Source organism: Muntiacus reevesi, chromosome 17 (genome assembly GCF_963930625.1).
Source record: "Muntiacus reevesi chromosome 17, mMunRee1.1, whole genome shotgun sequence".
Taxonomy (NCBI): domain Eukaryota; kingdom Metazoa; phylum Chordata; class Mammalia; order Artiodactyla; family Cervidae; genus Muntiacus; species Muntiacus reevesi.
In genome coordinates this window covers 36,417,229-36,444,324 of record NC_089265.1, presented here as the reverse complement: position 1 = coordinate 36,444,324, position 27,096 = coordinate 36,417,229, and the positions used below count along the sequence as shown (strand labels likewise).

General features: G+C 40.1%; 1 protein-coding gene across 1 annotated transcript in view; it reads right to left on the bottom strand.

The window, feature by feature from the left end:
* Positions 1-23,220, bottom strand: part of ERMP1 (endoplasmic reticulum metallopeptidase 1) — a 67,063-nt gene extending 43,843 nt beyond the window's left edge. Inside the window, exons 1-4 of the mRNA XM_065908327.1 lie at positions 22,825-23,220; positions 21,193-21,494; positions 17,354-17,481; positions 16,622-16,727 (exon numbers count right to left, since the gene is read on the bottom strand). Of these exons, the coding sequence (XP_065764399.1) occupies positions 16,622-16,727; positions 17,354-17,481; positions 21,193-21,494; positions 22,825-23,171 (883 nt within the window). The 5' untranslated portion in view covers positions 23,172-23,220. The remainder of the gene's footprint in view (positions 1-16,621; positions 16,728-17,353; positions 17,482-21,192; positions 21,495-22,824) is intronic.
* Between the last annotated feature and the right edge of the window lie 3,876 nt (positions 23,221-27,096).

Below are 27,096 nucleotides of genomic sequence, written 5' to 3'. Positions count from 1 at the left end.
CCCTTGGGCTGCAAGGAGATCTAACCAGTCCATCCTAAAGGAGATCAGTCCTGGGTGTTCACTGGAAGGACTGATGTTGAAGCTGAAACGGCAATACTTTGGCCACCTGATGGGAAGAGATGACTCATTTGAAAAGACCCTGATGCTGGGAAAGATTGAGGGCAGGAGAAGGGGACGACAAAGGATAAGATGGTTGAATGGCATAACTGACTCAATGGACATGGGTTTGGGTGGACTCTGGGAGTTGGTGATGGACAGGGAGGCCTGGCGTGCTGCGGTTCATGGGGTCACAAAGAGTCAGACACGACTGAGTGACTGAACTGAACTGAACCACTCTAATGGCAGAAAGCAAAGAGAAACTAAAGAGCCTCTTATATAGTATGAAAAAGGAGAGTGAAAAAGCCGGCTTCAAACTAAACATTCAAACAATGAAGATCATGGCATCTGATCCTATCACTTCATGGCAAATAGATGAGAGACAAAGTAAAAACAGTGGCAGATTTTATTTTCTTGGGATCCAAAATCAGTGTGGACAGTGATTGCGGTCAAGAAATTAAAAAGAGGCTTGCTCCTTGAAAGAAGAGCTATGAAAAACCCAGACAGTGTATAAAAAGAGACATCACTTTGCCAACAAAGGTCCATAAAGTCAAAGCTATGCTTTTCCCAGTAGTCATATATGATGTGAAAGTTAGACCATAAGAAGGCTGAGCACCAAAGAATTGATACATTCAATTGTGGAACTGGAGAAGACTCTTCAGAGTCCCTTGGACAGCATGGAGATCAAACCAATCAATCCTAAAGGAAATCAATTCTGAATATTCATTGAAAGGACTAATGCTGAAGCTGAAACTCCAATACTCTGGCCACCTGATGCGAAGAGCTGACTCACTGAAAAAGACTCTAATGTTGGGAAAGATTGAAGGCAGGAGGAGAAGGGGAAGACACAGAATGAGATGGTTAGATTTCATCACTGACTCAATGGACATGAGTTTGAACAAGCTCTGGGAGTTGGTGACAGACAGGGAAGCCTGGCGTGCTGCAGTCCAGCATTGGACTACAGACAGTCAATTCCTAATAAATTATTATTTGCTGTTTATTTTCTATGTATTTTAGACTATGGAAATGATGTTAGAGAAAAAGAAAATTTGAGCAGTTTTCTTATTTGACTTCAAATGGGTCATAAATCAGCAGAGACAACTCACAACATCAACAACGCATCTGGCTCAGGAACTGCTAATGAGCATACAGTACAGTGGTGTTTCAAGAAGGTGTGCAAACAAGACGAGAGTCTTCAAACGAGAGTCTTCTTCAAACGAGAGTCTTCAAAGTAAGCAGCACAGCGGCTGGCCGTCAGAAGTTGACAACAACCATCTGAGAAGATCATTGAAACTGATCCTCTTATAACTACATAAGAAGTTGCCCAAGAACTCACTGTCAACCATTCTACGATCACTTGGCATTTGAAGCAATTAGAAAGGTGAAAAAACTCAGTAATTAGGTGCCTCATGAGTTGACTGCATCTATTTCTGCTTTGTTGACTATGCCAAAGCCTTTGACTGTGTGGATCACAACACACTGTGGAAAACTCTGAAAGAGATGGGAATACAAGACTACCTGACTTGCCTCTTGAGAAACCTGTATGCAGGTCAGGAAGCAACAGTTAGAACTGGACATGGAACAACAGACTGGTTCCAAACAGGAAAAGGAGTACGTCAAGGTTGTATATTGTCACCCTGCTGATTTAACTTATTTGAAGAGTACATCATGAGAAATGCTGGGCTGGATGAAACACAATCTGGAATCAAGATTGCCAGGAGAAATATCAATAACCTGAGATATGCAGATGACACCACCCTTATGGCAGAAAGTGAAGAAGAACTAAAGAACCTCTTGATGAAAGTGAAAGAGGACAGTGAAAAAGCTTAAAGTGTTGGCTTAAAGCTCAGCATTCAGAAAACTAAGATCATAGCATCTGGTCTCATCACTTCGTGGCAAATAGATGGGAAAACGATGGAAACAGAGAGAGTTTATTTTTGGGGGCTCCAAAATCACTGCAGATGGTGACTGCAGCCATGAAATTAAAAGACACCTGCTCCTCGGAAGAAAAGTTATGACCAACCTAGACAGCATATTAAAAAGCAGAGACATTACCTTGCCAACAAAGGTCCGTCTAGTCAAGGCTATGGTTTTTCCAGTAGTCATGTATGGAAATGAGAGTTGGACTATAAAGAAAGCTGAGCGCCAAAGAATTGATGCTTTTGAACTGTGTGTTGGAGAAGACTCTTGAGAGTCCCTTGGACTACAAGGAGATCCAACCAGTCCATCCTAAAGGAGATCAGTCCTGGGTGTTCACTGGAAGGACTGATTTTGAAGCTGAAACTCCAATACGTTGGCCACCTGATGGGAAGAGATGACTCATTGGAAAAGACCTTGATGTTGGGAAAGACTGAAGGCAGGAAAAGGGGATGAAAGAGGATGAAATGGTTGGATGGCATCACTGACTCAATGGACATGAGTTTGGGTCAGCTCCGGGAGTTGGTGATGGACAGGGAGGCCTGGTGTGCTCCCGTCCATGGGGTTGCGAAGAGTTGGACATGACTAAGAGACTGAATGAACTGAGTTGACTGCAAATCAAAAACATCATTTTGAAATGTTGTCTTCTCTTATTCTATACAGCAACAGTGAACAATTTCTCAATCAGATTATGAAGTGCAACAAAAAGTGGATTTTATACAACCAGAGACAACCAGCTCAGTGGCTGGACCAAAATGAAGCTCTGAAGCACATCCCAAAGCCAAACTTGCATGAAAAATAGGTCATGGTCACTGTTTGGTGGTCTGCTGCCTGTCTGATCCACTACAGTTTTCTGAATCCTAACAAAATCATCACATCTGAGAAGTATGCTCAGCAAATTGATGAGATACACCAAAAACTGCAATATCTGCAGCTGGCACTGTTCAACAGAACAGGCCCAATTCTTCTCCACCACATCACCTATCTACTCATTGCACAACCAACATTTCAAAAGTTGAACGAATTGGGTTACAGACTTTTGCCTCATTTGCCCTGTTCACCTGACCTCTCACCAACCGACTACCACTTCTTCAAGCATCTCAACAACTTTTTGCAGGGAAAATGCTTCCACAACCAGGAGTACACAGAAAATGCTTTCCAAGAGTTTGTTGAATTCAAAAGAGCAAATTTTTATGCTACAGGAATAAACTTATTTCCTATTGGCAAAAACGTACTGACTGTGATGGTTCCTATTTTTATTTCCTGTTGGCAAAAATGTATTGACTGTGATGGTTCCTATTTTATTGATAAAGATGTGTTTTAGCCTAATTATACTGATTTAAAATTCAGGGTCCGAAACCACAGTTACTTCTACACCAACCTAGTATTTGAGAAAGGGCAGGTGGAAAACTTCTGGGAGCGTGTGGCCAGAGTCTATCTTCTTTCACATATTGAAGTTAGAGAGGTATTGACTTTATAATAATTACGTTCGCATATAGTTTTTACTTGTGTGTGTTATGTGATGATTGTGATACATCAAAATATCTCTGCTGTTTGATCCTGAATTGGAACTCAGATTAAAAACAGCTAAAATGTTATCAGAACAATAGAAATCTGAATATGCAGTTTATTCACTGACAGTTTTATATTAATATCATACTTTCTGAATATGATAAATGTACTGTTATTGAAGGAACATAAACCTTGTTCTTTATATCCTGAGATGATTACATTGAGATTTTCAATTGAGATGGTAATGTGATGAACTACACAGAGTAACTTTCAAATATTAAGCCATCTTTATATACCGTTAGTAAAAAATTTAGGATGTATAATCACTCCACAAAACCAGATGCATTTCTATACACCAATGAGGTATCAGAAAAAGAAATTTAGAGAACAAACCCATTTCCAATTGTATTAAAAAGAAGAAAATACCAAGGAACAAAGAGGTGAAAGACACAATACACTGAAAACCTTAAGACACTGATAAGAGAAACTGAAGATAACACCAATAAATGAAAGAAATTGTGTGCTCATAGATTAACTAAATGCAGTGTTCCAGAGAACAGCAAAGAGAGACAAGAAGGCCTTCTTCAATGAACAATACAAAGAAACAGAGGAAAACAACAGTAAGGGTAAGACTAGAGACCTCATCAAGAAAATTGGAAATATCAAAGTAACATTTCATCCAAAGATGAGCACAATAAAGATAGGAACTGTAAAGACCTAATAGAAGCAGAAGAGATTGAAAATATCCAGAAAGAATACACAGAAGAACTGTACAAAAAAGACCTTAATGACCAAGATAACCACATTGGTGTAGTCTGTTATTCAGAGCCAGACATTCTGGAGTGTGAAGTCAAGTGGGTCATAGGAAGCACTGCTGTCAATAAAGCTTGGAGGAGATGGAATTCCAGCAGAGCTATTTAAAATCCTAAAAGATGATGCTATTAAAGTGCTGCACTCAATATGTCAGCAAATTTGGAAAACAGAGCAGTGGCCACAGGACTAGAAAAGGTTAATCCAAATCCCGACTCCCAAGAAGAACAGCACTAAAGAATGTTCAAACCACAGGACAACTGCACTCATCTCCCATGCTAGTAAGATTATGTTCAAAATCCTCCAAGCTAGGCTTCAGCATTACATGAACTAAGAACTTCCAGATGTTCAAGCTGGGTTTAGAAAAGGCAGAGAAACCAGAGATCAAATTGCCAATATTCAATGGATCATAGAGAAAGCAAGGAAATTCCATAAAAACATCTACTTCTGCTTTACTGACTACGCGAAAGCCTTTGACTGTGTGGATCATAACAAACTGTGGAAAATTCTTCAAGAGATGGGAATACCAGACCATCTTACCTGTTTCCTAAGAAACCTGTACGCAGGTTAAGAAGCAACAGTTAGAACCTTATAGGGAACAATGGACTGGTTCTGGATTGAGAAAGGAGTATGTCAAGGCTGTTTATTGTCACCCTATTTAAGTTATATGCAGAGCTGCAAAATGCCAGGCTGGATGAGTTACAAGCTGGAATCAAGACTGGCAGGAGAAATATTAACAACCTCAGATATATAGATGATACCACTCTAATGGCACAAAGCAAAGAGGAACTAAAGAGTCTCTTAAATGAGGGTGAAGGAGGTGAGTGAAAAAGCTGGTTTAAAACTCTATTAAAAAAACTAAGATCATGGCATCTAGTCCCATCACTTCATGGCAAATAGAAGGGGAAAAGATGGAAGCAGTGACATATTTCCTCTCCTTAGAATCTAAAATCACTGCGGATGGTGACTGCAGCAATGAAATTAGAAGAAAATTGCTTCTTGGCCAGAAAGCTATGACAAAACGTATACAATGTGTTAAAAAGCAAAGACATTACTTCGCCAACAAGGGTTCGTATAGGCAAGGCTACGGTCTTTCCAGTAGTCAAGTACAGCTGTGAGAACTGGACAATAAAGAAGGCAGAACACCAAAAAATAGATGCTTTTGAACTGTGGTGCTGGAGAAGACTCCTGAGAGTTCCTTGGAAAGCAACGAGATCAAACCAGTTATTCTTAAAGGAAATCAACCCTGAATACTCACTGGAAGGACTGATGCTAAAGCTGAAGCTCCAACACTTTGGCCACCTGATGCAAACAGCCAACTCATTGGAAAAGTCCCTGATACTGGGAAAGACTGAAGGCAGAAAGAGAAGATGGCAACAGAGGATGAGATGGTTGGATGCCATCACTGATTCACTGGACAGGAACTTAGGCAAATTCTGGGAAATAATGAGGGACAGGGAAGACTGGTTTGCTGCAGTCCATGGGGTCCCAAAGAGTCAGACACAACTTGACAACTGAACAACAACACAGATTAGAAAAATCAGTATTGGTAAAATATCCATGCTACACTAGGTAATCTATAGATTCAATGCAATCCCTATCAAAATGCCAATGGCATTTCTCACAGAATTAGAACAAACAATCCTAAAATTTGTATGGAACCATAAAAGACCCCAAATAGCCAAAGCAACTTTAAGCAAGAAGAATAAAGCTGGAGACATCACACTTCTTGATTGCAAACTGTATGACAAAGCTCTTGTCATGAAAACAGTATGATATTGGCATAAAAACAGAAACACAGATCAATGAAACAGAACAGAGAATTCAGAACTCCATACATATATGGTCAATTAATTCACAACAAGGAGCCAAGAATATACAGTGGGTAAGGAACAGTGTTTGAAACAAATGGTATTGGGAAAACTGGACTGTCACACACAAAATAATGGAAATGAACAACTATATTATACTATACACAAAATTAACTCAAAATGGGTTAAAGATTGAATACATAAAACTGAAATCATACAATTCCAAGGAGAAAACATAGGTAGTGAGCTCCTTGACATTGGTCTTGGTGATGATGTTTTGGATTTCACAGAAGCAAAGGCAACAAAAGCAAAAAATAAACAAGCAGGGCTACATCAAACTAAAAAGCCTCAGCCCAGCAAAGAAAATCATCAACAAAGTGAAAAGGCAGTGTACTGAATGAAAGAAAATATTTGCAAACCATATATATAAGGGTTAATATCTAAAATATAAAGAATTCATACAAATCAAGAGCCAAATAAAAAATCCCAAAAATCTGATTAAAAAATGGGCACAGGACTTGAACAGACACTTGTCTAATGATGATAAACAGATGCCTAAGATGTATTTAAATGGTGTTCAACATCAATCATCAGGTATATGCAGATCAAAACCACAGTGACATACATATCACTTCATACCTGTCAGCACGGCTGTTATCAAAAAGATAAGAAATAAGTGTTTGTAGGGATGTGGAGAAATGGGAATCCTTGTGCACTGTTGGTGGGAAAGTAAATTGGTGCTTCCAAGAGGGAAAACAGTATAGAGGTTTCTCAAAAAATTAAAAGTTATATGGTTCTACTTCTGGGTGTTTATCCAAAAAAAAAAAAAACAACCAAAAACGAATTAAAAAAAATATTTGCACGCCCATATGCACTGGAACATTATTTACAACAGCCAAGACATGGAAACAACCTGTGTCCATCAACAGATGCATGGATAAGGAAAACATGTGTGTGTGTGACACACACTCACCCATTATCATATAGTTGCAAATTTTTTTCTTCCACACACACTGGAATATCATTCAGCCCATCCTAAATGAAGTAAGTCAGAAAGAGAAAGATAAACACCATTTGATCTCACATGGAATCCTGACCCTTCCCCCCGAGAAAAGGACTTCACAGATACAGAGAACAGACTGTGGTTGCCAAATATAGGGGGAGGGGAATGGGGGAAATGGATGAAGGTGGTCAAAAGGTACAAACTTCCAGTCACAAAGTAAGTTAAGTTACGGGGACATAATGTGTGTGCAGCATGGGGACTAAATTTAATAATACTGTACTGCATACCTGAAAGCTGCTAAGAGACCTGTGGACACAGCAGGGGAAGGAGAGAGCAGGAGACAGTGAGGGGCTAGCACTGACAGGTACACACTGCTGCATGCAAAGCAGCTAGTGGGAGGCTGCTGTGTAACGCGGGGAGCTTAGCGCAGGGCTCTGTAATGACCTAGATGGGTGCGATGGGGTACGGGAAGTAGCTCAACATGGAGGGGGTATGTGCATGCTTATAGTTGATTCAGGTTGTTGTATAGCAGAAATTAACACAACACTCTCAATTATCTTCCAATTAAATTTTTTTAATTTTTAACAAAGTTGCTAACAGATCTTAAACCTCAACGTAAGGGAAAAAAATCTGCATCTGTATGGTAATGGATGCTAATTTTGCAATACGTGATCATTTTGCAATACATACAAATACTGGGTCACTATGTTGTACACCTGAGAGTTGAAAAATCTTATATTCCTGAAATAAGCTTAACCTGGTTGGAAACATTATCTTTTTTGTATGCACACATATACATATAAATACACATATTGATACATGGCTGGATTCAGTTTGGCTTTTTTTTTTTAGGATTTTTGCATCTCAGCATGGCATTTATTTACCAAAACTATCTACCAAACCTGAGACTACACACACCTTATGACTAGTAGTTTCACTAAGAAATGTGTATACACAAACATGTATACTAAAGACACTCATTAAGAATGTTCATAAGACCACTCATAAGAGCCAAAGCCTAGAAACAATCTAAGATCACCAGTCGAGTGGATATCCTTGTCAATGGAGTATTATTTGGCAACGAAAAAGAATGAACTAAATGTAACACAGATGAATCTTACAAACATAATACTGAGGAGGAAAAAAAGCCATACACAAAAGAAACACTACGTATGAGTCAATTTAAAGTTTAAACACAAGCAAGATTAAATCTACCAAGACACAAGTTAAAATACGGTGATCCTGTGGAAGGAATGACTGAGAAGGGACCACAGCAGAGGCTTCTGGAAGCAACCAAAATACTCTCAATCTTGATCTGGGTTCTAGTTACATTACTTATTCAGTCTATAAAAATTCATTAAGCTAAGCATTCAGAGCTGTGCACTTTTCTTAGCTTATAATAAAAGATGAGACAGGGACTTTCCTAATGATCCAGTGGTTAAGAATCCACCTTCCAATTCAGGAGACTCGGGTTCAATCCCTGGTCAGGGAACTAAGATGCCACATGCCACGGAGCATCTAAGCCCATGCACAGTAACGAAAGATCCCTTTTGCTGCAACTAAGATCCAACCCAGCCAATCAATGATGAAATAGACGCCTAAAGATAAAAGTTTAAGTTCATTTTATGCACTATACCATAAAAAATATTTGAGAAAACCATAAGATCCATCAATAGGAAAAGGTTTTGAGTAGCTGCTACCTGGCCTTCGACCCCTTACAGACCCCATGGCTGTCCAGCAGTGCTCCAGCCCTACCCAGGCTCTCACTGATCGTCCACAGAGGCCTACAGGTCACAGACAGGTCCAGTGATGGTGTCAAAGGGAAAACTGCAGAGACGGATGAGGAAGGCAGATGAGCTCCAGGCTAAGGTAGTTTCTGGGAGCTCTTACACAAGAAAGTACAGACTCGAGGTTTTTACCAAGTGGTTATTCATCCTAAAAGGTACACACCAATACTAGCCCAGTTTTACAGATGAGGAACTGAAGTATGGAGTAGTTGTGTGACTTGTCCAAGGTTGCAATGCTACAGCTGAGATCTGAACTTGGATCAGCAGACTATAGAGCCTGTGCTCTGTAACACCACCTACCCTGCCTCCCCCAGAAAGCTCTTATCTTAATTATCTCATAGAGAAATATTTTCACCTTATAGTCTTTCTCCTAACATCATCTAAATCCCATGATGCTCCCAGTTTCTTGTGCATTAATTTCTTCTTAAAGAATGAAGCCCATCTTCCTTAAAGCAAAAGTTATGCACATGTGTGATACTGAGGGAAGGCAGATCTCAATGTCAACAAACTCACCATTAATATAAACAGTCTCGTATGCATGGACCTGAAAGGTTTTTTCAATTTTTCATCCTTAGAAAAAAAAACAAGAAGACTATGCAGGACTTAGATCTATGCATCTATGTGCAACTATTTCTACAGAATAAATTCCTACAGGGAGACCTGCTGGAAGAAGGATCTGTACATTTTTTAAAGTGATATTTATGGCCAAACTGCCCCAAAACTGCACCAATCTATACTTCTAGCAATAATGTATAAAAATGCCTGTTCCTCTCTATTCATCAGAATTGGGCATTATCATTCTACTTACCTTTTGCAAAACTATTAAAAAGTTCTTACTGTTGTTTGAATTTACATTTCTTCTAAAATAAAACTTAGTTTAATAGTTTCTCAAAAAGTTAGAACATAAACTTGTCATATAACCCAGTAATTCCATTCTTAGGAATCCACTCCAAAGAAATAAAAACACATGTCCACACAGAGAACTACACACAAATGCTCATAGCAGCATTATTCACAATGGGATAAAAGTGGAAACAATCCAAATGTCCATCAACTGATGAATGGATCAATGAAATGCAGGATATTCCTACATGAAATATAATCTAGCCATAAAAAAAAATGAAGTACTCAGGAATGCCCTTGTGGTCCAGAGGTCAGGACTCTACATTTTCATTGCCAAAGGTGTAGGTTCAATCCCTGGTTGGGGAACTAAGATCCCTGCAAGCCATGTGGTGTGGCAAAAAAATAACAGTAGTAATAATTTTTAAAAGAGGATGAAGTATTGATACACACTACAACATGCATGAACATCAAAGAATACTGTAAGAAGTAAAAGAAGCCACTCATGAGTATGGGGTTTCTCTTTGGCGTTATCACCCCAAAGGGTGGGAGATGAAAAGATTCTGAAATTGATTGTAGCGATGACTGTGCAACTCTGTGAATATACCTAAAAACTACTGGGGACTTCCCTGGTGGTCCAGTGGTGAAGACTTCACCTTCCAATGCAGGGGGTGTGGGTCTGATCCCTGGTCAGGGTGCTAAGATCCCACATACCTCACAAACAAAAAATCAAACATAACACAGAAGCTGTATTGTAACAAATTCAATAAAGACTTGTTCAAGTCAAATTCAAGATTACATATAGTATATATTTATATATAGATGAATGGAAAAAAAAAAAAAATCCCAGAAGGATAGAGACTAAACTACAGCAATAGTTTGCTCTGGGTTGTAAGATTACAGGGCCATGGATATTTTTCACAAGAAGAAAAAAAAAAAAAGATTTCACTGACCCCGTTGTTTATGGGCTTTCTTCTACTCAAGGTTGATAGCATATAATTTCTTTACAAGGAACATGTGTTACTGGTTTAGTCACTTTAAAATTTTAAACAATGAATTTTATAACACCTTCAAAACTATTAAATTAAGCCTTGACTCATGATATATATCATCAGTCTGATAAATTATGCCATTCTTTCATGCATTCTGGCCCTTTTAAAAAACTTAAGTAGTAGTGATTATTCTAGTCACTAAAAACTCCCCAAATGAATGTCTCTCTGAAGTGACAACAGGACACTGGAGAGTACAAGCTGTTTTATGTTTTTTTTTTTTTTTTTTTTTTTTTTTTTTTTTGTGGGTTTTGTCATACATTGACATGAATCAGCCATATAGTTACATGTATTCCCCATCCCGATCCCCCCTCCCACCTCCCTCCCCACCCGACTCCTCAGGGTCCTCCCAGTGCACCAGGCCCGAGCACCTGACTCATGTATCCCACCTGGGCTGGTGGTCCGTTTCACCATAGATAATATACATGCTGTTCTTTCAAAACATCCCACCCTCACGTTCTCCCCCAGAGTTCAAAAGTCTGTTCTGTATTTCTGTGTCTCTTTTTCTGTTTTGCATATAGGGTTATCGCCACCATCTATCTAAATTCCGTATATATGTGTTAGTATACTGTAATGTTCTTTATCTTTCTGACTTACTTCACTCTGTATAATGGGCTCCAGTTTCATCCATCTCATTAGAACTGATTCAAATGAATTCTTTTTAACGGCTGAGTAATATTCCATGGTGTATATGTACCACAGCTTCCTTATCCATTCATCTGCTGATGGGCATCTAGGTTGCTTCCATGTCCTGGCTATTATAAACAGTGCTGCGATGAACATTGGGGTGCACGTGTCTCTTTCAGATCTGGATTCCTCAGTGTGTATGCCCAGAAGTGGTATTGCTGGGTCATATGGCAGTTCTATTTCCAGTTTTTTAAGAAATCTCCACACTGTTTTCCATAGTGGCTGTACTAGTTTGCATTCCCACCAACAGTGTAAGAGGGTTCCCTTTTCTCCACACCCTCTCCAGCATTTATTGCTTGTAGACTTTTGGATAGCAGCCATCCTGACTGGCGTGTAATGGTACCTCATTGTGGTTTTGATTTGCATTTCTCTGATGATGAGTGATGTTGAGCATCTTTTCATGTGTTTGTTAGCCATCTGTATGTCTTCTTTGGAGAAATGTCTGTTTAGTTCTTTGGCCCATTTTTTGATTGGGTCGTTTATTTTTCTGGAATTGAGCTTCAGGAGTTGCTTGTATATTTTTGAGATTAATCCTTTGTCTGTTTCCTCATTTGTTATTATTTTCTCCCAATCTGAGGGCTGTCTTTTCACCTTACTTATAGTTTCCTTTGTTGTGCAAAAGCTTTTAATTTTCATTAAGTCCCATTTGTTTATTTTTGCTTTTATTTCCAATATTCTGGGAGGTGGGTCATAGAAGATCTTGCTGTGATTTATGTCGGAGAGTGTTTTGCCTATGTTCTCCTCTAGGAGTTTTATAGTTTCTGGTCTTACATTTAGATCTTTAATCCATTTTGAGTTTATTTTTGTGTATGGTGTTAGGAAGTGTTCTAGTTTCATTCTTTTACAAGTGGTTAACCAGTTTTCCCAGCACCACTTGTTAAAGAGATTGTCTTTTTTCCATTGTATATCCTTGCCTCCTTTGTCAAAGATAAGCTGTCCATAGGTTCGTGGATTTATCTCTGGGCTTTCTATTCTGTTCCATTGATCTATATTTCTGTCTTTGTGCCAGTACCATACTGTCTTGATGACTGTGGCTTTGTAGTAGAGTCTGAAGTCAGGCAGGTTGATTCCTCCAGTTCCATTCTTCTTTCTCAAGATTACTTTGGCTATTCGAGGTTTTTTGTATTTCCATACAAATTGTGAAATTATTTGTTCTAATTCTGTGAAAAATACCGTTGGTAGCTTGATAGGGATTGCATTGAATCTATAGATTGCTTTGGGTAGAATAGCCATTTTGACAATATTGATTCTTCCAATCCATGAACACGGTATGTTTCTCCAACTGTTTGTGTCCTCTTTGATTTCTTTCATCAGTGTTTTATAGTTTTCTATGTATAGGTCTTTTGTTTCTTTAGGTAGATATACTCCTAAGTATTTTATTCTTTTTGTTGCAATGGTGAATGGTATTGTTTCCTTAATTTCTCTTTCTGTTTTTTCATTGTTAGTGTATAGGAATGCAAGGGATTTCTGTGTGTTAATTTTATATCCTGCAACTTTACTATATTCATTAATTAGCTCTAGTAATTTTCTGGTAGAGTCTTTAGGGTTTTCTATGTAGAGGATCATGTCATCTGCAAACAGCGAGAGTTTCACTTCTTCTTTTCCTATCTGGATTCCTTTTATGTCTTTTTCTGCTCTGATTGCTGTGGCCAAAAGCCCACTCTCACCACTACTATTCTACAAGCTGTTTTAACTGAAACATTCCCAGGCAGGACAAACGCTACTGTGCAGGATAAAAGCGCCTGCTACAGAAGCTGAGGACAGAGTGGTCTGGCAGTGTTCCCCAGGACTGCAGACCCAGGGGGCCTCCGCCTGCCTCTGCAGACACGGAAGCAACACTAACTAGCTTTCTGAAAGCAATGCCCATGAGAAAGCCAGTGTTTTGTAGCAAGAACATTTGGAAGTGAGAGATATACTGAAAAAGGTATTGGACCATCAGAAAATGCCCAGAAAGCTTTGGGGTATAGCATTTAGCCACAGGAATAAACTACCAAAATCTAGAGGGGAAACAGCATACAAAGACTCAAAGAAAAGGGAAAAACATTCTTTACAAATCTTTTGTAGACTACCCCTTCACAAAGAAAATTAATTTTGAAATATGGGGATTTTATTCTAGAGTAAGTAAAACATTTAAACTGTATATATATTGCTCCTCTGTCCACTGGATTTTCAGGGAAGAATACTGGACTGGGTTACCATTTCCTACTCCAGGGAATCTTCCCAACCCAGGGATTGAACCCACGTCTCTTGTGTCTCCTGCACTGTAGGTGGATTTTTTACCTGCTAAGCCATATATATTGCTAACTAGTAACAAGTCTGATTTTGTTTTATTATTAATCATGTGCTGTGTGCTTAGTCACTCAGTTGTGTCCAACTCTTTGCAACCCCATGGGCTATATCCCACTAGGCTCTTCTGTCCATGGGGATTCTCCAGGCATGAATACTGGAGTGGGTTGCCATGCCCTTCTCCAGGGCATCTTCCCAACCCAGGGATTGAACCCAGGTCTCTCACATTGCAGGTGAATTCTTTACCATCTGAATCACCAGGGAAGCTCAAAAATACTGGAGTGGGTGAGTGAGTGAGTGAAGTCACTCAGTTGTGTTCAACTCTTTGTGACCCCATGGACTGTAGCCTACTAGGCCTCTCCGTCCATGCGATTTCCCAGGCAAGAATACTGGAGTGGGTAGCCTATCCCTTCTCCAGGAGAACTTCCCGACCCAGGAATCGAACCAGGGTCTCCTGCATAGCAAGCAGATTCTTTATCAGCTGAGCTACCAGGGAAGCCCATATGAAATGCAAAAATGTAAACAGTACAGAAAACTATAAAGAGTATAAGTAAAGCTGCAATGGCAATTCTGGTTTTAAGTTTATGAAGCAATGGAAAATTCAAATTGGCTTTTCACAGTCTGCCCCATCCTCCCCTCTAGTCACTCACACCACAGCTCCATCAGCAATGTCCACCATCCAGTGGTGACTGTTATTAACAGTTTGTTTATATCCTTCTAAATAATGCCAATATATCTAAAAATGTAAACTATAGGATTCTTGAGCTTAACTGTCTGCGTTTAGTAAAAAGAGCATGGACTATAAATTAAACCGGTAAAGTGAGTACTCAATAAATGTAAAGAAATAGATGAAACGACTTGTGTCTTGGCCTTCCTAACTCTAGGTAAATGTATTTCTTTTTAAAAAACTTTTAACACAATTTTTAAAGGTTACTACATCTAAGTTACTGCAAAGTATGGGCTAGATTCCCCATGTTATACAATGCATCCCTGAGCCTGTTTTACACTCAATAGTTTGTACATCTTCCTCCCTCACCTCTGTAGTGCTGCTCCCCCTCCACTGGTAACTGCTAGTTTTGTTCTGTGAGTCTGCTCCTTTTTCGTTATATTCACTAGGTTTGTTGTATTTTTTAGATTTCACATATCAGTGATATCATACAGTATCTGTCTTTGTCTTATTTCACTTTGCATAATACCCTCTAAGTCCACCCACAGCGCTGCAAATGGCAAAATTTCATTCTTCTGTATTGCTGAATAGTAGTTCATTGTACATACACACACACACACACACACACACACACACTCTTATACATTCATCTGTTGATGACACAGGTTGCTTCCATATCTTGGCAATTGTAAATAATGCTGCTAGAAACATTGCAGTGCATGTATGTTTGAATTAATGGGGTTTTGGGGGGTTTTTTTGATATATACCCAGGAGTTAGATAAATGTGTTTGAACTTCTCTGGATTATATGTATGAAAGATATATTAATATATACACACAGAATATGTATGCATGCATTAATACATATGCACAGAAAAAATTCAGGAAAGGCACAGACTAAACCTTAAAACTGGTTCTTCTCCGGGTTACAGAAGTTCAGGGGCAGGGTCCTGTGATGACAAAAAGAATGTATGTGGCACTTCGCCGGCGGCATAGTGGATAAGAATCCACCTGCCAACACAAGGGACACAGGTTTGCTCCTTGGCGTGGGAAGATTTCACACGCCGTGGAGCAACTAAGCCCATGAGCCACAACTACGGAGCCCGCATGCTGCAACTACTGGAGCCCATTTGCCTAGGGTCTGTGCTCTGCAATGAGAAGCCAAAACAATGAGAAGCCCATGCACAGCAATGAAGAGTACCCCCTCTCGCCTGCATGCATCAATGAAGGCCCACCACAGCCAAAAATAACTAACTAAAGCATGGATTAAATTATAGTATACTTCCAGGAGAGAAAATATAAAAAGACACACTCTTCTTGCTCATGTGTGGTCCAGATATTTTCAGAGAAAAGAAACACACAGTCCTCTCTGCTTACAGAATGTTCTCCTGCTGCTTTTTGATCTGGTGGTTATTATAATCAAGTGTTTCTCCTATCCTGACCAATATCCAAGAATTAGAGGGAAATGGTTAATAGTGAGTCATCCATTTACCCCCACAGACATTACATACCAGCTGCTTCTCACTATTCAGATGAAGAGTAAGCAGAAAGCTAGGAGTTGAAGGGAGAACCTTGCTTCTGACCATGCAACTTTAAGATCCTCAAAGGTTTAACTGAAGTCAAAATATACATTTATTTTCAGTGGAAAAAGTCTAAAGTAAGTTGGATGGAGAATATTAAAATGTGTATTGTTTAGGTTACGAAGACACACTTAGCATATCTTTATAACGTAAACAATACCATGTCTGTGAAAGGTGCTAAAAATATAAAAAAGTTCCCATCTCACCTTATTCACTTCCCCTAGCCCACCTCATGCCTAAAGATACTGTTCATTATTAAGTTTCTAACGAATGTGACATCTCTGGCTAAAATCCATTACACACATTTCTAACAGAGCGGAAAAATAATAGCATGAAACCACCAACAGCAGATTTCAATATCTCCTAACTAAACAAATCTGAGTTCTGAACTCTAATATCATTTACCGGATTTTTACGACATTAAATATTATTTTGTTTAAAACTTTAAAAAGACAAGCTAAAACTATCTCATGCTTTAAGAGAATGTTCATGTCATTAGATTATTTACATTCAGAAAGTTTTCACTTTTATAAAAACAAAAATTGCATTACAATATACAATGCATAGCCTCACATACCTGTTTGGAATACAAGTTCTTTCCCTCCTACACCTGCTGCCTCCAAGTTAATAAATGCACGGATCAAGCTGGCCCAGGGGTGCTGGGTAATAAAACCATGACTGGCCTGAATGAGAAGAAAACAAATATTGGTTACAGAATCTTATATTACTGAAGTCTTTATTTTGCTGTTTTAAAAGATGGAACGTCTATGTTGATGAGGCAAAGAAAAAGAAAAAAATAGAACAATCATTTTTTTCAAAGGCAGGATCTAAAGACATCCTCTGTTTCTCTCCCTCTGCCTAACGGCCGAGTGCAGTTTGCTCAGTGAAAAGTCACTCATCACAGAAGGCGGCCTCATTTCCATGAGTGAAGCCAAATAGGATCTTTAGTAAGTGTAAGCCTGAGCAAAAGAAAACGCAAAACAAAAGAAGGCACTATTCCTATGGTTGGGCACTCGTGACGTGTGCCTGCCTCAAACCATCTCTGAAACTCTAGAAAACCTGAGGCAAATAATTATGCCATCAGAGAGCCCTTTAATGAATAAAACACTGACAAGATGATCTGTCCTAAGTTTTCAAAATTAAGCATGCATACATAAGTGGCTACTGATTTTTTTTTAAGCACTGTCTGTACAGTATTTCTTTCGCATGTCATTTTCTACTACTCCATCAAAACCCACGTGTTAGCTATTATTATTATTCTCATTGCCACTATTACTCAAGCCTAGTCTTTAAAATAGTGAAAGCTCACTTGCAAGACGTTCTCCTCAGCACCATTAAAGAGAAATATGACCGCATGATATAAGGCTTCTGAAGATGTCGACAAGACACGAAGGACTTCCAGCATCACTGAACAGCTAACTGCGTCATCGCTGGCACCTTTAAATCAGAAAAACAGATTTGCTTCTCAGAGTTTAAAACCTTTACAGCACAAACCATCATGGCAAGAAATGGAGTTTTCCTACCAAGGCAGCAGCACAACAGCTGAAGTAGCAGAGCTCTGCCGTCGTCAGGTAATAACTGCACCCACCAGCAGTGACCTCCAGGACAGCGATCCTTGGTTCGCTCGCTGACTTACTCTCAGTATCTCCAACTCTGCCTGGTCCCACAGCAGTTGCTCAATTAGCATTTGCTAACTAATCAACTAGAGGGGACCTAAAGCAATACTGAAAACTGGCATGCTCATCACCAAAAGCAATTTAATTTATCCTTATTCTACATCCTTTGTAGTACCTTCACTTCTGGTTTCCTATGTCATCTCCAACTGCCACCTACTCCTTTCCTGCTAGTTTTTCTGCCAAAATCATAAAAGCTGCAGATCACTCCACATTTAGAGGGGTCAGTTTGGATAGTGTAGCAATATTTTAAAAGTTTCTCCAAGGGGATCATGTGATGGAAAAATATAAAGACACCTAATAAGAAACAGGAAAGGGGATTAATGATCAAAGTATTAATAATATCCCTGGTCTAAGAATTGATAAAACAGAGGACCTTATCAAATCACTTAACTTTTTGATTCAGAAACTTTAGATATTAATCAAAGGTGACTATAAAGGTGACTTTTGTACTTAGACACTTTTAAAAGTACCATAAGAGGTAATTAAAAAAACTAACTGGATATTAGCTGATATTGTTAGCATGCTCAGTCATGTCTGACTCTGTGTGACCCCATGGACTGTAAGCCCACCAGGCTCCTCTATCCATGGGATTTTCCAGGCAAGAATACGGGAGTCGGTTGCCATTTCCTACTCCAATTTGCTGGTATTAAGGAATTACTACTAAGTTTTTCAGTGAGGTAATTCATGGCATTATGAGCATGTCAAAAAAAGAGTTCTTATCTTTCAATGATACAGCTCAAAATATCTACAGAGGAGCTGATATACCTGAGATCTGTTTCAAAATAGTCAAGGGGAGGCGGTGGGGGGAGTACAGAAAAAACAAGATTGAACTGTCGAAGCTGGGTGACAGGAACACTCAGGTTCATTAAACTATTCTTTTTGTATACACTTGAAATTTTCCATAATGAAAAGTTTAAAGAATAATCAAAGTAAACAGACACAGTAATAACCCAGGCAACAGCATTTCTGGGTTTACATACTGGGAGGCAGGGTGCTACAGAGATTAGAGTAGGTTTTGGAGTAAGAAAGACTTGGATGTAAATTCTAGCTCTGCCCCTTTTCTCCTTCCTGGACTGGAGGGCAAATTAATGACACCTACTCACAGATGTGCTGTGAGGATGACAAAGCAATGTAGAGTGTCTAGTGTGTGTGTGGTAGGCATTCAGTGTCAGTTTTCCCTTCTTTTCTCTACACATTTATGGACTGCTTTGCAGCCAGCTAAAGTGTTTGTTTTGGTGCTATTCAATTCAAGACCTCATTCCTGCTTGAGAAGAAACTACCTGTTAGCTATGCTTGTCTTAGTAGTGATTACTGGACTGTAATTTAATCAAAGTGAAACAAAGTAATAATTACCTCATTACTATCGAGCAGGAAGTACACATAGCTATCAATAAAAAGTGCCATCTTTCAAGAACCAAATGAAATAAATGGTCTTTGAGACTGTGACTTACTTTAAAATAAAAAGCAGTAAAAGTTTTATTTATTCAAAGGAAGACAAATGGAAGTTGAAAGATACACATCTCTATAGGGTGGATTAAAAGTTAAACTGTACTTTCATCATCTATTTTAATAGCTCTGGTGTCTGAGAACAAACCTAGAGAAGGGTCAGACATCTTTAAGAAAGACAAGGAAAGTTAGAGGACAGTATCAAAAGGGCTGGATGCTTAACCAACATCCCTTTCCATTTAGAATTAACATTGAAACTGCAGCCACCTCCAGAATAACAGCCTGGAACTATGCAAACCCAACAAGGTATTTAAAATAGGCCTCTCTGTGGGTAACATTACTCCTAACTGGTACCAATTTCTAAGTTTCAGATATCTCGCTGAGAAGTACTCTTAAAAAATACTCATACTTCAATTTGTTCATCCACCAAAAAAATTTAGGTGATAGTCTATTTTATACAATGTCTTTAAAACTATCTCTAACAATTTATTAATGACAGAAATTTCCTTGAGATTGTTGGCATGGGTATCCTTACAAAATTTTAGTTAAAAATGGGTTCCAGTAACCAATTGATCCCATCCTTATGCCTGGACTCCATATATGATTTCTAACATGTAGCACTGTTTCTGACACTTGTATACACACCTTTCTTATATAATGCTCTTAAATAATCATGGTGTTAATTTGTCCCTTCATAGATTTTAAGCATCACAACAGTAAGCAAAGGGTGATGCTTATTACTGCTTTGAATTGGACATAAAAGACCACTAATTTCCCCAACACAAAAAGGTATTTCTGATTTTGTAAAAAACATGAGTGCACGCTGATTTTTGAAAAAGCATGTTACATTCTAAATGCACCTGGCAAGATTTCCAACTAAAGATATCCTAGTTTGAAAAATTTTATCAAGCACATAAATTTTAGTTTAGACTTTGTATAACTCTGCATGTTTACACTGAGCCTGGTTTAAGTTTAAACATTCTGGAAGAACCTAATATTAAATAAATACTAATGACAAAAAAAGGATTTTTCATGCCAGTTGCTAGTCTTCTGTTTCACTCATATTTAATCCTCACTTAATCCTCTAAGCAATACCATTAAGAAAGTACTATTATATCTCTATTTTTCTGATCAGAAACTGAGGAAAGAAGAGGTTAAGTAGTTTGCCAAAGGGAGATTTAATTACATCCTAATACTCTCTTTTCTTTCAAATACAGCTAAAAGAACTGACTAGTCAGAAAACCCAGGTCCAGGCCCTGTCTAAGATCAGTGGTGTCAGCTAAGTGTATTCCTATGTTAAATGAGGGGACTGAACCAGACGCCATCTCACTGTAAAATGCTATTTTCTATTCTTCCCTATGTACATTCCCTTGCTACTGAAAACCTTTTTCAGAGGTATCTTACTTTAAAAAATTGAGGTTGAATTTAGGAGATACTCATTCAACAAATATTTATTGTTTCAGGCCCTGTCCTAAACATCAAGTACTCTATTTTGGTAAACTATTTTCAGGGCAAGATTTATGGATTAATAATCAAAGTGCTCTAACAGTATGGCATCCCCAATGGACCAAAATTCTCAAAGAAAGAAAGAAAATGCTAGGAGAATGAGTCTCCAATTACACGTCCCTTGAAGGCCAAGACTGTTCCTTAATCCCATCCATATCCCTAGAGCCTAGCACAACACCTAGCTGAGTAAACACTTGAAGGGGCAAAACCTAACTCCAGGACTCAAGAACACACACTGGTAACAATGATAAGGCTATTTCAGTCTGGTAGAAACACTTGATACCCTGTAGCTGGGCTGCTGGCACTAATGTTTAAAAATTAAGTAAATAAAGCACTTGAGAGAATCCTAAAAGGTAGAATCTTAAATAAAATTATACTATTCTAATTATCCTGTCTTCCACCACAATGAAAAAAAGGGTTTGTCTCAGAAAATGGTGTCCCACAATTGCTCAAGCAGTTTGGAGTTAACCAACTTTTTGGGCTATGAGGACCTCAAAATGACCAAAAAACAGGCACATACCTGGTGAGTTCGCCACTGAGTCAAAATGACAGTTAGCCAGGACAGCATGCTGGGCTCCATCTCTGGGTTCCAGCTTTACCACAACATTGGTAATGTTGTCATAGTAGCTTGTAAACCCTCCCAAGAAGTCAATGCTAAAGGAGCCTGTGGGCCGTTGTACATCTACTGAAATCTTGTGAAGGCTGTTGCTTTGAACTTCAATCAGTTTAATCTGTTCCAAAAGGTAATGTACCGTCAGAATTTCATTTTCTGGACTTCCTGTAGTCCTGGGGCCAATGGATGTTATATGTTCAAGATAATCCCTGAAAGCAACGAAAAGAAGCATGATGACAGGGCGTGCTGGCTGAAAACTAACAGAGCAACTTTCCCTCCACACTCCCCCAACCCAAAAGACAAGTTCTTTGACATAAAACAAGTTCTTCTCACACAAAAAAGGCTGCCTTTAGTATTTCAGGTAACATGTGAAAATCACTTGCTAAGTTCCATCACTTTTTTTGCCTTCCATGAATTCATCCCTTCAGTTTTCTCCACCCACACCACTCCCAACTTCTCCCAACACCCACACAGAATCAATACAAGGACCAGGAAGTTTATTCAAAATGGGTAACTGCTGATGGCTAGATGGGAAAGCATACAACTTTATTTTGTCATACTCTGGAGGGTTACTGACTCTGGGTTACTGATTCTAAGCAGCAGAAACCAATGAGCAAAGACAATTTAGTCAAGAGGTTAAATAAGCAAAGAAAAACTTTTGATTTTGAAGAATGGACTCAGTCTTCCCAGTGTGCACAGAGGGCCTAGTAACTTCAATTCAGGGTAAACCAACTCTACCCCTAAAACAAACAATTTTTTTTTTTTGTCTTTTCATTGCATGGGGCAGAGGTGTGTTTCAGGAAGCCTTTAAAAAAATAAGCTTCCAGTGCTTTGTACTTAAGTTTTTTGAAACACAATAGTTGTTTAAAACTCTGCAAGCATATGATTTTATGAGCTTTCGTTTTTACACTTAGGTTTTTACACTGCCTTTGACTTAATTCACGTTTTCTGGCATACTTAAAAGAAACCAATGAGCAAAGTTTTAGTTAAAACTTGTTTTTAATTAAAACAAACAAACAAAAAAACCTGACACACCAAGGACAAGCTCCAGGAATCTCAGAACTTCTGGAACTGTAAAATTGTGAATGTGCAGTGTTCCAGAGAAAGCCTCCATAGCGCTCAGATTTGAGACCTGTGAACCTTAAAAAACTTAGATCACTGCATTATTCCCTTCCGAACCCTCCCCGAAAACCTAACTGGGTTCACAAATTTCACAGCTTTTCGTTTGTATAGCAGGAGGCCAAGTAAAAAGTGTAAGTTGCTCTGAGACACGGGGGACGACTAACAACCAGAAAGTGGGTGGAAAAGCCGACATAATCGCCCTGACTACCAGCAACACGAGCTTAACAGGGTACAACGCGAGCCCCGCGTCCCTTAAATTGTACCTCCAGAAAGGGGATGCGCGAGGCCACCCTCACTCCACCCCACGTGCAGCCGGACAGGGCCGGCGAGCCCGGGCGGTCCCGCTGGAGCAGGTACACTCAGGTGAGGTGCCCCGGGCCGAAAAGGAAAGCACCGGCCTGATGAGAGGGGCAGTACCTGGCTTGGTGCGCGTCGAACTCTCCCTGGCGGCCCACAGCGGCCCCGCGGAGCACGAGTTGCTGCAGCGAGAGCTGCACGAGCGCCCGCAGCGCGAGCAGGTAGAGCGCTAGCCCCAGCGCGGCGCGCGCCTCAGACAGTCCGGTCCCCGCGCCCCGGCTCGCGCCGCCGCCGCCGCTCCCCTCCCCGCTCCGCTTCCGCGTCCTTGCGCCGCCGCCGCACGCGTCCGCCAGGGGCTCCTGCGCCAGGGCCTCCCTCTCCGGCTGCTGCGCGGCCGCCGGGCCGTCCAGGCGCTCCCCTCCGGTGCGGTGCCGCCTCACGGCCCCCGACTCCGAACCCCACTCCATGGCCACGAGAATCAGCAGCCAGTCCAACCGCCCCGGCCCGCGACAGCTCTGGGAGCCGCCGCGGCGGCCGCAGCGCCTCCTAGTGAGCGGACGGAAACTGCAGAGGGCCAAACTTCTTCTGATTGGCCGGTCCCGCGGCGCCCGCCTCAGGTTCTTTGGGCAGATTGCCTGAGGCTCAGCGGCAGGGCCCACACCCCACTGGGTGTGATGGGTGTGCCTTCTTATGCAGGGCTTCCCTGCCTGGTATTGGGACACAGATTAATAAATGGAAAGATAACCATAAACTTGGAAACGTGAGAAAAGAGACTGCTTTTTTTTTTTTTTATTAGTTGGAGGCTAATTACTTTACAATATTGTAGTGGTTTTTGTCATACATTGACATGAATTAAAAGACTGCACGAGGGTCATCATTTATGTTTCATGAAGGCAATGGCCCAGCTTGCGCAGGGAGCATTAGAACAGGCTCTGGACAGGCTCTGAAAAAAGTAGGCTCCTGGCTCTTCTGACTAGAAATAGGACTGCACAGAGGAGGCCTAGCCTCGTGCTTACACGTACTGTGATCTAATCACAGATCATCATAACCATGTGAGGTAGCCACTGTCTCCATTTAACAGACTAAGAAAAATAATAGCTATTATTTCTTGAATACCTGCCATGAGCCAAGGAATGTGTTAAGTGCTTTAATACACTATCTCATTTGGTTCTCAGAAGAATCCTGAAAAGAAAGTATTTTTATTCCCACTTATTAGCTAAAGAACTTACAGGTAAACAGATGAAGGGCTTAAATCTAATTTAGTGGGCTCCCAAAACAACCTATTGCTTATGGCACTCTGGAAAGGAAGGTTTAGAAAAGTATTCCTCTCTCCATGTCACCCTGCGGGGGGATGAGGTAGAGCTTGGTTTTAGAGCAGATCCTAGTGAGCATCTAGTCTTCTTCCTGCGTACTGCTGCAAGGAGCCTGTCTGCTTCAGAGCTCCACATCTCCAACATGGAGTTGCTGCAGTATCCTGATTGTTAACCTAGAGAACAACTGGGAAGGTGCAGTACCTGACTGGCCTGCTCCTGCTGGCCGCTTAGGCCCACTTGAGACCAGGGCACTCCTTATTCCCAATTCTCCAGTCACACTGACCTTTCAAAGTCCTTCCTGCTCACCATCTTTCCTTCCGCAAGAGGATCTTTTCCCATGCTGAGTTGTCTAGAATGTTATTCCTTCCCCTCATTGCCTTGTTTTAACTCCTGTTTCTCCTTCAAGTCTAAGCTTAAGTGGAACTTCCTCAAGCAAGAACCTCCTAATCTAATGAATCCAGTTTCCTCTAATTGTAAGATGTCATGGCTTAGATCATGAACTCCTTATTATTGCCAAATTAAGACTGAAATTGAAGAGTGAGGAAAACCACTAGACCATTCATGTATGACCTAAATCAAATCCCTTATGATTATACAGTGGAAGTGAGAAACAGTTTTAAGGGACTAGATCTGATAGAGTGCCTGGTGAACTATAGAAGGAGGTTCGTGACATTGTACAGGAGACAGGGATCAAGACCATCACCAAGAAAAAGAAATGCAAAAAAGCAAAATGGCTCTCTGAGGAGGCCTTACAAATAGCTGTGAAAAGAAGAGAAGCGAAAAGCAAAGGAGAAAAGGAAAGATATAAGCATCTGAATGCAAAGTTCCAAAGAATAGCAATGAGAGATAAGAAAGCCTTCCTCAGCGATCAATGCAAAGAAATAGAGGAAAACAATAAAATGGGAAAGACTAGAGAGCACTTCAAGAAAATTAGAGAAACCAAGGGAATATTTCATGCAAAGATGGGCTCAATAAAGGACAGAAATGGTATGGACCTAACAGAAGCAGAAGATACTAAGAAGAGGTGGCAAGAATACACAGAGAACTGTACAAAAAGACCTTCATGACCCAGATAATCACGATGGTGTGATCACTCACCTAGAGCCAGACATTCTGGAATGTGAAGTCAAGTGGGCCTTAGGGAAGTATCACTACAAACAAAGCTAGTGGAGGTGATGGAATTCCAGTTGAGCTATTTCAGATCCTAAAAGATGATGCTGTGAAAGTGCTGCACTCAATATGCCAGCAAATTTGGAAAACTCAGCAGTGGCCACAGGACTGGAAAAGGTCAGTTTTCATTCCAATCCCAAAGAAAGGCAATGCCAAAGAATGCTCAAACTACCACACAATTGTACTCATCTCACACGCTAGTAAAGTAATGCTCAAAATTCTCCAAGCCAGGCTTCAGCAATATATGAACTGTGAACTTCCAGATGTTCAATCTGGTTTTAGAAAAGGCAGAGGAACCAGAGATCAAATTGCCAACATCTGCTGGATCATCGAAAAATCAAGAGAGTTCCAGAGAAACATCCATTTCTGCTTTATTGACTATGCCAAAGCCTTTGACTGTGTGGATCACGATAAACTGGGGAAAATTCTGAAAGAGATGGGAATACCAGACCACCTGACCTACCTCTTGAGAAACCTGTATGCAGGTCAGGAAGCAACAGTTAGAACTGGACATGGAACAACAGACTGGTTCCAAATAGGAAAAGGAGTACGTCAAGGCTGTATATTGTCACCCTGCTTATTTAATTTCTATCCAGAGTACATCATGAGAAATGCTGGGCTGGAGGAAGCACAAGCTGGAATCAAGATTGCCAAGAGAAATATTAATAATCTCAGATATGCAGATGACACCACCCTTGTGGCAGAAAGTGAAGAAGAACTAAAGAGCCACTTGATGAAAGTGAAAGAGGAGAGTGAAAAAATTGGCTTAAAGCTCAACAGTAAGAAAACTAAGATCATGGCATCGGGTCCCATCACTTCATGGAAAATAGATGGGGAAACAGTGGAAACAGTGGCTGACTTTTTCTGGGCTCCAAAATCACTGCAGATGGTGACTACAGCCATGAAATTAAAAGACACTTACTCCTTGGAAGGAAAGTTATGACCAAACTAGAGAGCATATTAAAAAGCAGAGACATTACTTTGCCTACAAAGATCCATCTAGTCAAGGCTATGGTTTTTCCAGTAGTCATGTTTGGATGTGAGAGTTGGACTGTAAATAAAGCTGAGTGCCGAAGAATTGAACTGTGGTGTTGGAGAAGATTCTTGAGAGTCCCTTGAACTGCAAGGAGATCCAACCAGTCCATCCTAAAAGAGATCAGTCCTGAGTGTTCATTGGATGGACTGATGCTGAAGCTGAAACTCCAATGGCCACCTGATGCAAAGAGCTGACTCATTTGAAAAGACCCTGATGCTGGGAAGAATTGAGGGCGGGAGGAGAAGGAGATGAGAGAGGATGAGATGGTTGGATGGCATCACTGACTCAATGACCATGAGATTGGGTGAACTCCAGGAGTTGGTGATGGACAGGGAGGCCTGGCATGCTGGGGTTCATAGGGTCACAAAGAGTCGGACACAACTGAGTGATTGAACTAAACTAAATAGCTCCCTGTATGCATGTAATTATTTAGTATCTTCCTCATTATACTGTAAGCTCCATGAAGGCAGGAATCATCTGGCTTTGCTCACCATTTTATTTCCTTCTCTTAACACAAAACATGATACGTAGTATGTTATCAATAAATATTTCTTGATTGTGTGAATAAATGAAATCAAAACAGTTTTATGGCAGAAGCATAATTTTAGATCAATAAGATCCTTTTTAGTCTTTAAGACCCATGAGACCAAAGACAATGTCTATTTTTTTTCTTTGTTATTGTGTCCCCAGTGCTTAGCCCTGTGCCTAGCCCATGGTCATTGCTCAATACATGTTTACGGAATGAGGAAATGAGTATATATTGTCCTTTGTAAGAACCACTTCTCTTGCTGTCTTGTCTCCTTCTAAAAAGTCAGCACTTCCATTGTCTTTCGAAGGTAAAACCTCAGAAGTGCCTCTATCCAATGCAGAATG